This window comes from Symphalangus syndactylus, chromosome 19 (genome assembly GCF_028878055.3).
Source record: "Symphalangus syndactylus isolate Jambi chromosome 19, NHGRI_mSymSyn1-v2.1_pri, whole genome shotgun sequence".
Lineage (NCBI taxonomy): Eukaryota > Metazoa > Chordata > Mammalia > Primates > Hylobatidae > Symphalangus > Symphalangus syndactylus.
In genome coordinates, this window is record NC_072434.2 from 26,779,972 (window position 1) to 26,797,146 (window position 17,175).

Sequence of the window (17,175 nt, forward strand, 5' to 3'; positions counted from 1 at the left end):
TATTTAGACTAATTGTTCATGTTTGCTTTCTTTTGAATCTTTATCATGTTAAAAATATTGCAAGGTGGTTTTGGTTTTTCAATATTTATGAAACGTAACATAGGTTTTTAAAAGAAAATGTGTGTTTTCTTTTAAACACGAGTAGGATAGTGACATAGATTTTTAAGAAATATTGAATACTCTATTTTGAAGGAAAATTGAGTATCAAGTAACTAATTTTATTTGCAGGAAGCTAGTAAGTGATGGAGTGGCTCATGGCAGGTTAAAATGTAGCTTGTTCTGAAAATCTTTCTACTCGTTTTCCTCATAGTTTCATATAATCTTGAATACACTGAATATTCATATGGAGATAAATTAAGAGAGTTCAAATATTTTTAATAATTTTATCTTGTATATTATAAAATGATTAAAAATCTTTGAATGATAATAAAAGTAATTTTAAATAGCAGTCCATTAAATGGAATTATTATTATTTAATTCTTATCTCTAAGCACCTTTCACACCCTCCACATATACTGGTCAGTTCAGTAACAATAGACGAAATAGTTGTACTCATAAACATAATTTGGCACTAAACTGGAATACATGAGCAAATTGAGTCAGCACTGTAAAACTAGCCAGTTTTATAAGTGGATAACACATAATGTGTATATAAGTTCAGGTGAAGGAAAATGAAATCATCACTAGATTATGCTATTACCAACTACGTAGAAGAAGTAAGTACTATATGACTGAGTTTATCTTCCCTGATAAGGTATTTCTTGTACTAACTGAAAAAAAAAAAAACCAAAAACCCTCTTTCTCGTATAGCACCAATTTCTTTTACTTATTTTCTCCCATTGGCATTCAAACATACTGTGGTATCTCCCAGCTTAAAATTCTCTCTCTCCTTCTCTAAGTCTCTTTCTCTGTCTTCCTTTCTCTCTCTCTCTCCTCTTTCTGTCTCCCACATCATTTCTATCTCTCTTCCTCACCCTTTTTACTAATTTATTCCATTTCTATTGTTCTCATGCTACCAATATCTCTCACATGGGTTTCTGTTTCACAATGACCACCTAATAGTCCTGAGTTTAAACTTGCCCCACACAAAGTTAATTTCCCACAAAGCAATCAAAGTTATATATTTAATGTAAAATTGTTTCATACCACCAGCCTTCCCCTCGACCCTTAAAAGCTTTCAATGTTTTCTCATTGCACTTTGAATAAAATTCAAACTGCTGACCAAGGGTAAAGCCCTTCAAGAATCTGGTCCCAGCTTGCCTGTTCAACATCATCTCAAATTAATCTTCTCCTCTCTCACTTTAGTCCATTCCCTGGTGCCTACTTTCTGCAAATTAAACCAAATCATCTCTTGCTATGCCATTTGCCCTTCTATCTGTTCAAAACACTCTTTCTCTATTTATGCATGCCCACACCTTCATATAGCAATACATATATAATTGTTTTTTATAATTTGCTACTTGATTTTGCCTGCTACTATAATAATACATAACCTTTATGTTGCACTTGATAGCAATAAGATACTAAGTACAAGAACTATAAATCAATTTGAACATATTAATTTGAAATCATATTTGTTATTTATTTATTAGAATAAATAGAATAAATGTTAATTCTAACAACAACCTGTGAGATTGCACTGTTGCTATCCTAATTTTTCATGCCAGGATGCTAATCACAGAGAGATTAAGAGAAATTAAATAATTTGCCTAAGATCTCAGAGTAAGCAATTGCCAGATCCATAATTTCAAAACAAGCAGTCTGGTTTCAGAGCCTTTGTTCTAAGTGATATCTTTATATTATATAGAGTGTTCCTCTGACTACACATGATACAATGGCTATGTGTTTTCAGAAGCTATATTTGTATACTAGGGCTGCCATAAAAAAATACCACAGGGTGCATGGTTTAAACACTAGAAGTTTATTTTCTCACAATTCTGGAAGATGGAAGTCCAACACCAAGGTGCCCCCCCGAGGCCTCTCATGTTGGCTAACAGATGGCTGCCTTCTTTCTGTGTCCTCATACAGTCTTGTCTCTGTGTGTATTTACTCCTGGTATCTCTTCTTCTTATGTGGACACCAGTCCTATTGGATTAGAGGACAACCCTGTTGACCCCATTTAAACTTAATTAGTTTTTGAGGCTCTATCTCCAAATACAGTCATCTTGGTGGTTAGCTTTTCAACATAGGAATTTGTGGGGGAACACACAATTCAGTCTATAACAGAAGTATTATTTAATGGTAACCTACACAAATATACAAGATACTTAAATTTCTTTCTCACAAAATTCTATTATCCTCTTTCAAAAATCCTCTTAAGATACTTCAACATGAAAATTTAAAACAAAACAAAAATATGAAATAAATGTGTATGGAATAGGACTCATTAATCAATTATTTTGTAAGAACCATAGGAATATGATTCTGTCTCTTTTCTAATGTGATCTATTTACACAAACTAAGCAAAATATTTGCCATTTGAAGATTTTTGTTTAATAATTGTATATGCTAGTTAATATAACAAAATAAGTTTCTTTGTAAATACTAGTAGAAATCTTAAAATTTTTCTCCATATAATTTATTTTAAAGTTTATAATATTCAAAAATATTATTTTCAGTTTTTATGAGTAATTTTATTAAAATAATTATGTCACTGATGAAACTACTTTTAATGAAAATAATTTAAACTATATAATTTTTTTTATTTTGCTAATGTCATATTTTGGTTATCAGGAACACAGTAAATATATTCACTGCAAATTCCCTTCAATATATTTTTATTTGGTAAGAAATAGATTCTGTTGATCATGAAGCTAATTTACCAAATAAAATTTATTTCATTCAGTAAATGTGGTATTCTTGGTGCAGAGCCATATTTTAATTAATTTGTATCTTTGCCATAGTCAATGATAATTGATAGGATCTTGAAGATCCCACAAATTTGCCACATTTTCACCTCCAGAATGAAAGAATATCTAGAAAATAACCATAGAGAATGACCGATGGAGACAAAATATTCCAGGATTATGGCTAATAAAAACTATTGTTGAATGTGGTTTTGATGTGTGACTGCAATAGGCTTTTAGAAAATCTCACTTCTTAATTCTTTTTATTATTATTATTATTATTATTATTATACTTTAAGTTCTCGGGTACATGTACACAACGTGCAGGTTTGTTACATATGTATGCACGTGCCGTGTTGGTTTGCTGCACCCATTGACTCGTCATTTACATTAGGTATTTCTCCAAATGCTTCTTAAACACAGTCACAAAAAAGAGGGGCAACTGTAGGCCTTCTCCACAAAGCAGCATGGCAGAGAACAAGCAGGCAAAATGTACCCTATAGGAAGGCACACATGAAAGAAAAAGAGAGTAGCTTTGAAGTCAGCAAATTCTTTTAACCTAATTCTAAAAGATAAGTCATTCCTCCTCCCTTAGGAAAAGTCAGTGAGGGGTGAGGAAAGAAACCAAGAGAGATTATTTCTGACTGTGATGTTTTCTATGTCTTGATAAGCCATATTATTTCAATTCAATAATAATTGAATTGAAAACATTAACAAAATGCTTGCTCCAGTTCTGTGGTTTGTGGGAAAATAAATATCTTCAGTAGGATAAATAATACAGGCTACTCAAGCAGAAAAAAAATATTGGCACAAAAATCATATCTCCCACTGGAAATTTCTCAATTATCTACACAATTTTTACATTTTTAACAGGCAAACCAGGTCACCGATAGAATTTGGCTTGATTCTAGAATCAAAAATATAATATCCTGTTAATAATCAAGGATAAAGTCTAGGTGTTGATATTGACTGAGAAGTTATCTGTTAAATTATTTTTTCCTGTATCACAGTTCAATAGTGTCATTGTTTATAAAATAAACGGAGTTATATATGGTCAAATAAGATGTAGATTTTCTAGTCCACCTCTTACTTTTTAGATTATTACAGTTTAGTCCCCACAATGCACTATCAATCTGTACCTTTGCACAACAGTTGTAGAAATTCAAACAAGGGGGCATTTCTCAAAAAGCACATATGAATCAAAATTTCTTTTCATATGGAGAAATAATCCTAGTAATCTCCTGCCAGTAAAATATGTTTTGAGTTGGAATTATACCTTATTTGTAGTAAGCATCAATATATATTCATTGGAATTTTAATCTCCAGACAGTTAACTTAGCCATCTAACACTAGATATGACCACCAGATTTAGCAAATAAAAATACAGGATTCCCAGTGGAACTTAAATTTCTGATAAACAACAAAAATATTTAAGTATTAGTATATCACATGCAATGTTTGGGATACATTTATTCTAAAAATCATTAGTTGTATGATCAAGCCATTGTAGTCCAGCCTGAGTGACAGAGTGAGATTCCAACAACAGCAACAAAAATGGTAGTTGTTTATCTAAAATTCAGATTTCATGGGCATTCTCTATTTTTCCTGGCAACCCTAACACTATGGCATGATACAATTGTTTGTATCATCCCATAGATGTGGAACTGAATATACTAATTTATTTGATTATGAATTTGGTGAGCTATTGATTGTAATAATTTTACTGGCAAACTTATAATGGGTTTAATTATTTTGTGATTTATCTGCCTTGTAAGATAAGGATTTTTGTTTTTACACTTTAAAAATGGGGCACATCTCCATATCAGCTTGAAATACCATAGCTGAAAATAGTGCCTTTCATATTAAAGTGACAGGTTTCTCATTAGAGGAACACAGTAGTCAACATTATTTTATGAAAGTGGTTTATATTCCAGTGCAGGAAATTGTTTATCAGGGTCAGCTACGTTGGCCTTAAAATATCTTGATTTTAGTTTAACGCAGTTATTGAGTATGCACTAAATACTATAGGTATTGGTATGAAACCGATTCTTAGATTGGTATGAAACTTATTCTTAGACTTTGGGTCAAACTGAAAAATTTAGTTCTTTCTTCAAGAGCCATTCTTGTCTGCAGCTGCAGTGGCTGGAATACTATAACTCAAGAACAGGATTTTTGAGAGAATTCTCATAGATTGAAAAGTTTACCCATGGGAGGAATTATGTTTATTGAAGTATACATCCACATAACTTTATATTTACATCTTATGATAATCTTGAAATCTGAAAAATTGGGACCACGAAGCTGTTTGCCTTTTATTTTTTCAATGTCCTATGTAATGCAGGGTCAACATTTCAACTTGCAGCCTGAGGATGTTTTCAGAGTGAATTAATAAAATTAAAAGGGTTCAGCTTTTCATTTTAAATATATACACATATATATATTGCTTTAGGAAGAACAAATGATTCAGGAGTACACTTCCCTTAAAATTCATGGTTAAATTCTGTTCTAGAGGATTCTTTGCATTCTGCAGAAGCATTTGGATGAGTTACATGAGATGTGTCATGTAGCGAAGCCAAACACGTATTTAGGGTCTTCAAGCTTTTTAGACACATTTCTATCATGTTTTCTAAACATAATATAATTATATTTTTTTCCCTATAATTTCCTGTGTGGATATTCTTTTTTAGGATTTTTATCTATAACCATAATTATTTTTTGTAATTGATAAAGCATAATAATCAAGTAAACGTCTTATCCAGTCATTTATTAAAGAAAAATACTTTTTCAGTGTAATAAAGGGTAAACTATAACTGTGATTATTCTGAACAGAATTAGATACTTTATTTTTATCATCTAATGGAACAAAAAATAAGTACCTGTCAGATATTTTCAGTGATAGTAATTTGAAAATAGCCAAACTTATGTGTACAATCATGCTGTGGACAAAACTATACCAAGTTCTTGTGGACAGTTATATGGTTTGAATATAAGATGTTCACTAGTAATTCCTGTAATTTTCTATAAGTAGTATAACAAACTTGGCATTTATTTATCTTCTAGATGAAATGAATGATCATCAAAGTACCCTCTCCTACATCCTGATTAACCCATCTCCAGATACCAGAATAGAGCTGAATGATGTTGTGTAAGTTGATCTCATATCTCACATAAGACATGTATTTTTAGAAAACTACTATTTATTTTTGTACTTTTATTTAGGCCATAAAAGCCTCTTATTTTTCTTATAAGTGCTTAAATAGCCTATACCTAATTTTATAAATAAACAAATGCGTTTGATGTGTTGTGTGTAATATAAAAAAAGATTGTTTAAAAGGAGTATAAAATAAAGAAAAAGCAGCATGAATTCTGTATTCTGTGAGCAAAAAAAAATATTTTGGAAAAAATTAGGGAAAACATGGAAGAATAAAAGAACAACTCAACAGAAAACGTGAAATATCCCACACTGTCTAGTTCTAAATACCTTCAAGTTCCCAAAAGCCAAAGTACGATTGGTCAAACACTTAATAGAAAAAGGTCTATGGGACTAATTTTATTTCTCAAAAAATAATTATTGAACATGTACAGTTGTAGCACTCACCTAAAGATGTGAGATAGAAAGACTAAGGCATTTTCTCTGACTTCAAAGTCCTTACACTCTAATTAACAAAGCTACAATTTACACGTGAAAAATTTAATAGCAATACATAATAGGACTTTGTCACTAATAAACTAAGCATCAGTTGAGTGACATAGACAGTGCTTTTCTGAATTAATAGAGGGAGACATTATTGAGTAGTTGGAGAAATTATAAAGAATGTAAGACTTAAACTAGACTCTGAAGGGTAGATAGAATTTGTGGTGGTGGAGAAGAGAGGACATTCCAGAACAGAAAGAATGGCTTGGAACATGCACTATACAAGAATTGCATAAAGTGTTTCATTGGCAATTTGACTGGAGTAGAAATTTTGTATAGTTAGCATTTCTGTTGTAAGGTAAATGTAATACTGGAAAAATAAATTATATTTGCCTCTGGAAAGGTCTTAGGTGACAAAATGAATTTAAAGTTGGCTTTACAGATGATGGACAGCACTTAGACATATATGAGCAAGCATGTAACAAGACTTTAGAAAAGGCACTTTGACAGTTGTTGGCATAAGCCTAGGAAAGAAATTCCTTACAAGAATCTTCCCTTGAGATACACCACCTGTCCTGGGGTAGATCAAGTGATGTTTACCCAGGGCAACTAACTATAGATTGTATTACTGACATAAAGCAAATGTCAAAGATCCACATGTTTTGTTGGATATTAGATCCATAGGATGTGTTTGTGTCTGTAATCCAGAAAGCAAGAGATAAGGTCAGAGACTAGCAGGACTGAGAACATTTTGTGATGCCGAGCATAATACGGATCCATGCAAGAGGTTTAGAACTAAATGTAATAATATGCAAAAATTTAGAAGACTCTCTGATATGTTGTCAGTTTTGTGGAAGATTTTGACTGGAGTGGAAAGGGTATGATTTTTTTAAAAGAGTTCTGCAGAAAACAATAGAATTGATTGATAGGATGGGTTAGGGTTGGGGTGAGTATGAATGTAGGGAAAACAGTTAAAAAGCAGGTGTTAGGGAAACAACCATCTGTCATAGCATCAAGATAAAGCATTGTAAAGGCAAGCCCCTGTGTAAATACATTTATGAAGGCAGAAAATGAGACTTGATTATTGATTTGGGAATTGAAAAAGAAGTTTAACACAGCTTTAGGGTTTCAAACTGTGTGATTACAAAAATAAAAATAAAAATGTTGTTTCATCAAAACAAATCAGAATGGAGAGACAATTTTCCAGGCAGGAAAGAGGGGTTGTTGGGTAGTAAAAAAAAATAAAAGAGATGATATGTGGGTCCATGTATATATGTATTTTTAATAAATGTTGACTTTCTAGTTAATTAAGTTTATTGATATATAATAGTTGTTCATTTTATGAGGTACATGTGATATTTTGATACATGCATAAAATATGTAATGATCAATCAGGGTAACTGGGATAGCCATTACCCCAAACATTTATAATTTATTTGTGTTAGGAATATCCAATGTTCTTTTCCAGCTATTTTGAAATATACAATGAAGTCTTGTTAAGCATAGTTGCCCTACTGTGCTTTGAAGCACTGGAATTTATTTCTTCTGTGTAACTGTATTTTGGTTACTAATAAACCAGTCTCTCTCCATCTTCCCCTCCTCATCACCCTTCCCAGCCTCTGGTAACATTCTACCTACTATCTCCATGAGATCAATTATTTTAGCTCACACATTTGAATGAAAACATGATATTTGTTTTTCTGTGGCTTATTTCATTTAACACTGACTATGTTGCTGCAAATGACAGAATTTCATCTTTTTTATGGATGAATGGTATTTTTGCACATATACCACATATTTTGCATATATACCACAAATTTTCTTCATCCATCCATTCAAATATGTTATTTAAAGTATAAAGAGGAAATGTCTAGAAAGCATTTAGATACATAGTATTGGAACTTTGAAGATAAGCTAGTTTTCTATAGAAAAAAATATTTTTTATCTTCCAGCTGGAAAAGGCTAAATATGGAATGTTTTTTCCAAAAATATAAATACAGAAGAAAAAGTAGAAGAATTACTGTTGTACTATTGATGAGTGTTTTGTTTTAGGGCAGAAACAGGAAGCATTTCAAAAACCTATTAAGAAAATAAAACAGCAGGAGTAAATCTGACCCCAAATAAGTGTGAAGAGATTCCTAAAATGCACCTAAGATAGAACTATCAAGTATAATATTGCTTTATTTTGCCATCTGATAATACTGGTTAGAATACAGGAGCATTGGGGAAACAGATGAATAACAATTTAAGCTAGTAGAATTCTTAAGTCACTGTCAAAAATTGTATCTGATGGTGATGCTGAATTTATAAAGGACATCAATTAGAGGAAAACATCTTATTTATGATGCACTTGGATTTTAATTACTCATTCTGGACCCTTCACATAGTATATTATGATAATAAAATAAAGCTGTTCTTTTTTCATGGCATCCACATTTATACATGTCTTTTTTCTTTTAAGTCCATAAGTATAGATAATTTTTATTAAATATCTAATCTACCCATATTAATTCCAGCCTTCTTATACCTTTTTTCAAATAAATATAATTGTCTTAATATATAGAATTTTAAAAATTATGCTTTCCTTATTTGTATTTTATAATAAGTTATATTTCTTAAGCTTAATACAATCATTTCCCATAATTATTTTTGACAGAATGTTCAAAGAAAATGTTGTCAACCTTTTGAGACTAAGAACATGTCATTTTGTCAAATATTTATGTTCATAATTTCAAATAATGTTTAATCTTTTTACTTATGAATAAAATATGTGTGTCACAATGTACACAGGTAAAGTAGACATATTTTTAGAGAATTTTCTGCCTTTTAGATACTCTTATTTTTTATTAGTTTTAAGCTAAAATATCAACTTGACTGCTATTTAAAAAATAAAAAAGCTTTTCTTACACCGTTGCAGTGATCTGTATTTGTGGCATTGAGATAATTAAATTTCAGTGGAACCAGAGCAATGATAAATTATCATTTCAAAGATGCCTACCATGACATGTAATATATAAAAACACAGTTTAAGAAATTTGCTTTATTGGACTCATAGGTTTTGTAGTGATAATAATAGGAAAAGGAACTTTTGCTACTACAACAATGAATGTAGAGGATAATGGATTATACTGGTATCTTTTATGTTTTTCTAAAAATTCACTTTCAGAAGTTCATTTTAAATGAAGAAGCAACGTTAATTCGATGCAAACAATAATAAATCACTAGATGATACGGTATTAAAAAGTGTAATGTGCACTATTAGTTTTCTTCATCAATCCACAATGCTATTGATATTTAAAGTAACTATAAAGCAGTGTGCATAGATGCCAAAATCCAGTTAATAGGTCCAAGAACACTAGTCTCAACTTTCATTTGGTCAAAGAAAATAGACTCAGTGTTTTTGATTGCCTTTTCTCATTTTCATTAAGGAGTATATTTTATTAATTTTTCCCTTCAGTCTTTAAGACAAAAGTGCAAACTTTATTAGCGTTCTCACTTTTTAATTAGTTTTCCTGTTCATTTTATATACTGCCTCTTAAAAATATTACAGAAGTATGAAATACTTCTTTCATTTGGACTTGGAACATGACTTTCTTTGAATGCTGTGTTGCATATATTTATTTTCCTTCTCTCCTTTTCAAACCCTGAGTGGCTTCCTACTGCCTTTAAAACACAAATTGAAACTACTTATTCTGAAACTTAAGGTCATTCGTTACCTGTTTCCTACCTTTGTTTCTGACTTTACCTACCATGATTTACCAGTTTTCTGAAGTCAAATCATCTCTAAGCACATCAGAAACTTCCATCCTCTGTGGTCTCCATTGACAACATTTGGGATCACCTCCTGTTCCTTCCTCCTGAATCTTCTCTGAAGCGTGGTGAGGCAAGTTCCACCCAGCCCCTCAATAAAGCACTTCCTAATTCTCTCTGTTGTTCTTTTTCACTTTGTATGATGGTTGCAATTTCTTTTTTTTTTCTTCCATTGTATCTGCTTCATAAATTATACTTTAATCTTCTGCCGGACAGGGGTCATGTTTTGTGATTTTGTTTTAATTCTAAGGTGTTAGCACAGTTTCCTACAGGAGCTCAAGAAGCAGTCACTAAAGATATTCAGGCAAATCTCAGAGATTTTGCAGGATTGGCTCCAGACTACCACAATAGAGTGAATATTGCAATCAAGCCAGTCACTTGAATTTTTTGGTTTCCCAGTGCATACAAAATTTATGTTTGCATTATACTTTAGTCTACTAAGTGTGCAAAAGTAAAGCATTATGCCTAAAAATTTACTTAATTAAAAAACTGTTTATTGCTAAAAAAAAAATGCTAGCAGTCATCTGAGCCTTTAGGGAGTCATAATCTTTTTTTGCTGGTAGGGAGTCTTGCCTCAATGTTGATGGCTGCTGACAGATTGGGGTAGTGGTTGCTGAAGGTTGGAGTGGTGTGACAATTTCTTAAAATCAGACAACAATGAAGTAGTATGCTGCATTGATTAACTCCTTCTTTCATGCAAGATTTATCTGTAGCATGTAATACCCTTTGATAGCATTTTACCCAAAGTGGAACCTCTTTCGAAACTGGAGTCAATCCTTTCAAACCCTGCTGCTACTTTGTCAACTCAGTTTATGTAATAATATAAATTCTTTACAGTCATTTCAACAATGTTCATAGCATCTTCACCAGGAGTAGATTTCATCTCAAGAAAACAATTTATTTGATCATAAATAAGAAGCAACTCCTCATTCATTCAAGTTTTGGTCAGAGATTGCAGCAATTGAGTCACATCTTTGGGCTCCGCTTCTAATTCTAGTTATCTTGCTATTTCTACCACAACTGCGGTTACTTCCTCCATTGAAGTTTTGAACCCCTCAAAGTCATTGATAGGGGTCGGAGTCAACTTCATCCAAACTTCTGTTAATGTTGATATTTCTACCTCATCCCATGAATCATGAACATTGAAATTACTCTTTGATCCATGAGCTGCAGAATAGATGTTGTGTTCGCAAGAATGATACAATACTAATCTCATTGTACATCTCCATCAGAGCTCTTGGGTGACCAGGTGCCTTATCAAGGGGCAGTGATATTTTGAAGTCTTTTTTTAAGCATTAAGTCTCAACAATGGGCCTAACATTTTCAGTAAACTATGCTTTAAACAGATGTGCTGCCAGTCAGGCTTTGTTTTTCCATTTCTAGAGCACAGGCAGGGCAGATTTAGCAGAATTCTTAAGTGTCCTAGGATTTCCAGAATGGTAAAATGAGCATTGGCTTCAACTGAAAGTCACCAAATGCATTATCCCCTACCAAGAGAGTCAGCTTGTCACTGAAGCTTTGAAACTAGGTTTTGTCTTCTCCTCTCTAGCTATTAAAGTACTAGATGGCACCTTTTTCCAATAGAAGGCTGTCTTCCAAATTGAAAATCTGTTGTTTAATTTAGCCACCTTCATCAATCATCTTATTAATAGTTTGATTTTTTGGATAACTCGCTGTAGCTTCTCCATTAGCACTGTCTGCTTCACCTTGCACGTTTATGTTATGGAGGAGACTTATTTCCTTAAACTTCATGAGCTAACCTCTGCTAGCTTCCTCTTCCATAGCTTCTTCACTTCCCTCACCTTTCAGAGAATTGAAAAGAGGTAGAGCATTGCTCTGGATTTGGCTTTGGATTAAGGGAATATTGTAGCTGGTTTGATCTTTTTTCCAGACCACTCATACTTTTGCCATCTCAGCAATAAGGCTGTTTCCCTTTCTTATCAGTTGTGTATTCACTGGAGTAGCACTTTTAATTCCCTTAGGAACTTTTCCTTTGCATTCACAACTTGGCTAACTGGCACAAAAGACCTAACTCCCAACTTATGTAAGCTTTTGATGTGCCTTCCTCACTAAGCATAGTCATTTCTAGCTTTTGATTTAAAGTGCGAGACATAAGACTGTTCTTTTCACTTGAACAATTACAAGTCATTTTTGGGTTATTAACGGATCTAACTTTAATATTTTTGTGTCTTGGGGAATACAGATGGTGGAGAAGAGGGAGAAAAGTCGAGGGAATAGCCAGCTGGTGGAGTGATCAGAACACACATATTGTATTGGTTAAAATTGCCTTCTTATATGGGTGCGGATAGTGGTATCCCAAAACAATTACAATAGAACATCAAAGATTACTGATCACAGATCACTATAACAGATATAATTACAACGGAAAAAGTTCAAGTTACCAAATCTGACACAGAGACCCTAAGTGAGCACATGCTGGAAAAAATGTCTCCAGTGGACTTGCTTGATTCAGGGTTGCCACAAACCTTCCATTTATAAATAATTCAATATCAGCAAAGTGCCATCAAGTCAAAAGCAGTAAAAAAGGTATGCTTGTACGTCATTTGACAGTCTGAAGTAAGACAACTCTCTGCAAACAAATTCTCACGTTAATGAAATGTTTGAGTTTGGCAGATAAACATTTTTCTATTTACTAGCAGAATTAATTAAGAATTATTCTCTATACTTTAGTATTATCACTTACTATACCATAACCTGAATTTTAGATAAATAATTTTCCAGCTAATTTAAATATTATGCATTATATTCACTATAATATTTGCTAAACTGTTGATTTTATAAATTCATAAAATATTTAAATTGAAAAGACAATAGAAATTGCTTACATCAATCTCCTAATATTTTAAGTGATAAAAATTAGACAAAGAACAGTTAAGTAATGGAAGAATGATGGCTAAAATGTAGGTCTCCTTCATAGAAAAATGGCCAAAGTAAGGGATAATAAATCAACAGCATACTAAATCACAAAACTTTGATGAGACGAAGGTGCTGAAATTGATTATAATTGAAAAATAATGGTGACTGACAGCCAACATGCACAGGGAAAGAGAGTAAGAAGAAGAAAAATAATAGTGCTTGATTCATCAGCATTCATCATCATAATCTTCTCAGGTATGAAAATGATAATATTAACCATGCCAAATTGTAAAGGCCAACTAAACATTCTACCACCAATGTTGTATACAGGCAGTTTAGATAATCTGAAAACTGAACAAATAAAGTAGAAATATGAAGTGTCAGTGTGAATTAATGTTGCCTGTATTTACTATTGCAAAGTTATTTATTTTGTTTTCTTTTATTAGATACTTAATTCGACCAGATCCACTGGCCTACCTTCCAAACAGTGAGCCCAGTCGAAGAAACAGCATCTGCAATGTCACTGGTCAAGATTCTCGGGAGGAAACTCAACTTTGATAAAAATAAAATGAGAAACTTTTTTCCTACAAGGACCTTGCTTGAAACCACAAAAGTTTTGCTGGCACGAAAGAAGCTAGATGGAAATATATGTAATTCTCTCATATTTAAAAACGTAATCTCTTCTCTTAGAAGTATAGATCATTTTGAAACTTAATGTACTACTTACTGGTACTCTCCCTGTTAATATTTGAAGGACATCAATGGAATAAATTTGAAAAGCTATATTAAAATACAAAAATTTAAATCTGACATTTAATTGTTTTATAATAATCCAAACTCTATGAAAGCAATTTTAAAAATTATTAAGGTTTCATGAAGTTGACAAAATCTAACTATATTTGGTGCATCACAATGGACACAGAATGCTGCTGCTCCTCTTAAAAATTAAATGTGTCATATTCTTTAAACTTACTGTTTTACAAAATTGAGCTCATCGTAAATGTCTAGTCTTCTCTACATACAGATTAACCAACAAACTTGTGTGGCTGACTTTTGTGTAAAAATCATAGTTTGCTTTAGAATACAAATGTTTAAGTCATTTTAACTTTTTTTCTCTGCCTTACGATATACAAATATTTATCTTAGAATTTGAGATGTTCATAGCATGTTTTATTACACTGAAGAAACTAAAACATAAATGAAAAGAAACACTAGGTTCCTGCACTTTTTGGTAACTTTTTGTCTAGCAAATATTTTATGCCAAGAAAAGCATACTATAAAGCAAATATCTATTATTCTCCTAAACGAATGCCTAGCATAGAGAAAATACTTAATACACATTTGTTGACTTAAATTTAACTCAAGGATTGAAAAATTAACTGGATATCTTGAAATACACAGTAATAATTGTCCTTAGACTCTTGAGCTTTACCATTTTTCGTATATCTATATAGTAAATTTCATTAGAAAAATTCTTTTAAAATTGACAGAACATAATTTATACCTCTTATGGACTCTGAAGACACTTCACATCATTAAAAGTCCTTATGTCTTTGGTAATGAAACAATAACACTCAGTGAAGGGTGTATTAAAAACTTTGACTTAATTTTGAAATCATATATATGAACTATAACATGAGAGAAAAGCATAAAACAAAAATAGGTAGTTCTTGGCTTTTAACATTAATGCAAATCATGCAGAATTTGAGTTATAAATTTAAATATAAATTGACCATTAATGATATCCAGTTTTTCATTTTTTACCTGTATTGCATTTCCCCCCTAGAGAAATAGATCAAAAAAGCACAAGAGTATGCGTACATAGTTTACCAGGTAGTGGAAGTGTGTTAAAATGTTCCTATAAAAGAAACATTGGTAAATTTAAATATATACTATTCTAATTTTGTATTTTTTAATTTTTGAATTTGACATTGAGTTTAATTCAGCAGCAACAAAAAAACATAAAACTAGAAAGGGACATTTTTTTCCTTTCTTTTCATAATGAAGCAGATCAACTTAAAGGATAATAAAATTTTTAAAGAAAAGATATTCTAATGTACTCTCAATGATTCTACAGAAATAAAACTAAAGTGCAATGTGAAATCAAAGATTATAGTCATTGTATAATTTGGCTTGGAGACTATGAAATGTCCTCTTTTCTTTTTGGTATTTTACATTATTCACATTTTACAATAACAAGAACACCAAGAATTACCCCTAAAACAGAGACCCTGTATTTAATCTACTTTGATCAGAGAAGTAGAATTTATAACAGGTTACCTAAAATTGGGAGCATGCCTTAAAACTTAAAGATTGTATGCATATATGTGTATATGTTATAAACGTGAAATATATTTGACACACACATTCACATATAAATTGTTAAAAACTGAAGGCAGAATGGAACTAATATACATAACAGAGAAAACAATAAATTTAATGAACTTGTTTTATATTTGCATATCAAGAGTCAAGTATGATGTTTCTTTAAGTTGACTTTTTTTACTTCATTATTTTTAGGAATAAATGTAAGATTTTACAAATCTTTTATTTCCCCACAAGACCTGAAGTTTGGTATTTTTGCATTATGACAGTTGTCAAGACTAGGATTTTAAGCTAGGATATGATTATATTTCCTATATAACTAAAAATTTTGTTTCATAAATTTTAAAATAATTATTTTTGACTATGAACATTAGTCCAAATTTAATATTTGACACAGTTCATACCAGCTTGCTACAATAATGATAATTTATTAGTCTTTCTGTTATTTGAAGAATAAAAACATGCTTATAAAAGACTTTTAATGAACTATTGCCTTTTTAAAATAATTATACTTGCACATGAAAATAAAATATAAAGTCAATAATAGTCCTTGTAGCCCAATGGGAATTGATTCTGTTTATTGTCTGTACCATTTTGCTACCAGTTACATTGAACTGCTTTAAAATAAATAATAAAATTATTTCTAATGATGAAAACTCTTGATTTTTTTTTTGCCAAAACTTCAGTTGCTTAGATAAATTATGTGTTGGAACTATAAAAATCATTTTTCATTTTTATATTTGAAACCCAAAATAGCTATGGAGGTTATCTCATTGGAAAATATAGTGATAAACAAACTTCTGTTGAATCATGTCTTAACGTAATAGATTCTGAATAGTTGCACCATGTCAGAAAAGGAGAAGTGAGGAGGGAAGGAGAGTTGAGATTGGAGGAAATGAACAATAGGAAGAAAGGGAGCAAGAAGAAAACAGAAGGTAAGAAAAAAAATAAACCTCAGTGAAGATGTCAGAAGAGAAATGTATTTTACGACACAGAATAATTCACAATACACTAATTTAAGAGTCGGAAAAGCACTGGTTAGAGAAAAGAAAAAATAGTTTTTAACACAGAGATGGAATTCCAGTTCCAGGCAAACAGAATACACCCATTTCTCCCTACTCCTCCTGCTAAACACAGCTAAACCCCCTAGATATTATATGTAAAACAAACCTAAGAAGGTTCTGAACAGTGGAAAGAAGGAGGAAGACAGACTAGGGAATTGGGACTTGAAGAAAGACATGGTGGTGAATTCTGTGGGATTTTTCTTGGCTTCCTATATATCCTGATCTTGATATTGAGAAACATCAATGAGCACAGATGAAACAGTTCCAAGAAAAGCCTGCTGTCTCCTTCAAAAGGACTGGCTCCTGTGGCAGATGCGGCTTCTGCAGCACCAGACTGCTGACAGTTTAGTATGGATGGCTTCTCCTGAGATGGGCTCCACACCTGGTGGCCTGAAGCTTCCCTCAGCACCCTGTTAAATGATTTTCTAGTGGCGTACTTCCAGTGAGATGCTTTCCCATAAAAAGCTTCCTCTGGCACCCTAGAGGGTGGAATTCCAGCAAGTTCTGCCAGTGCAGCACCATAGTGACTTCTCTGCTGTTCTGTGAGCCACAGCTGTGCTATCTTGATTTCCAGTGCAGTCCTGGAATCTCTTCCTGGAGCATTTTATCTTGGCCTTGA

The 17,175-nt window shown here is 32.0% G+C and overlaps 1 protein-coding gene across 5 annotated transcripts in view; it reads left to right on the forward strand.

Moving 5' to 3' along the window:
* The window catches only part of KCNT2 (potassium sodium-activated channel subfamily T member 2), a 398,329-nt gene extending 382,181 nt beyond the window's left edge, over positions 1-16,148 (forward strand). For all 5 annotated transcript variants that reach the window (XM_055233859.2, XM_055233862.2, XM_055233861.2 and 2 more), the window contains 2 exons: positions 5,907-5,991; positions 13,614-16,148. In XM_055233859.2, coding sequence (XP_055089834.1) covers positions 5,907-5,991; positions 13,614-13,725 — 197 coding nt within the window. In that variant the 3' untranslated portion in view covers positions 13,726-16,148. The remainder of the gene's footprint in view (positions 1-5,906; positions 5,992-13,613) is intronic.
* The last annotated feature ends 1,027 nt before the right edge of the window (positions 16,149-17,175 follow it).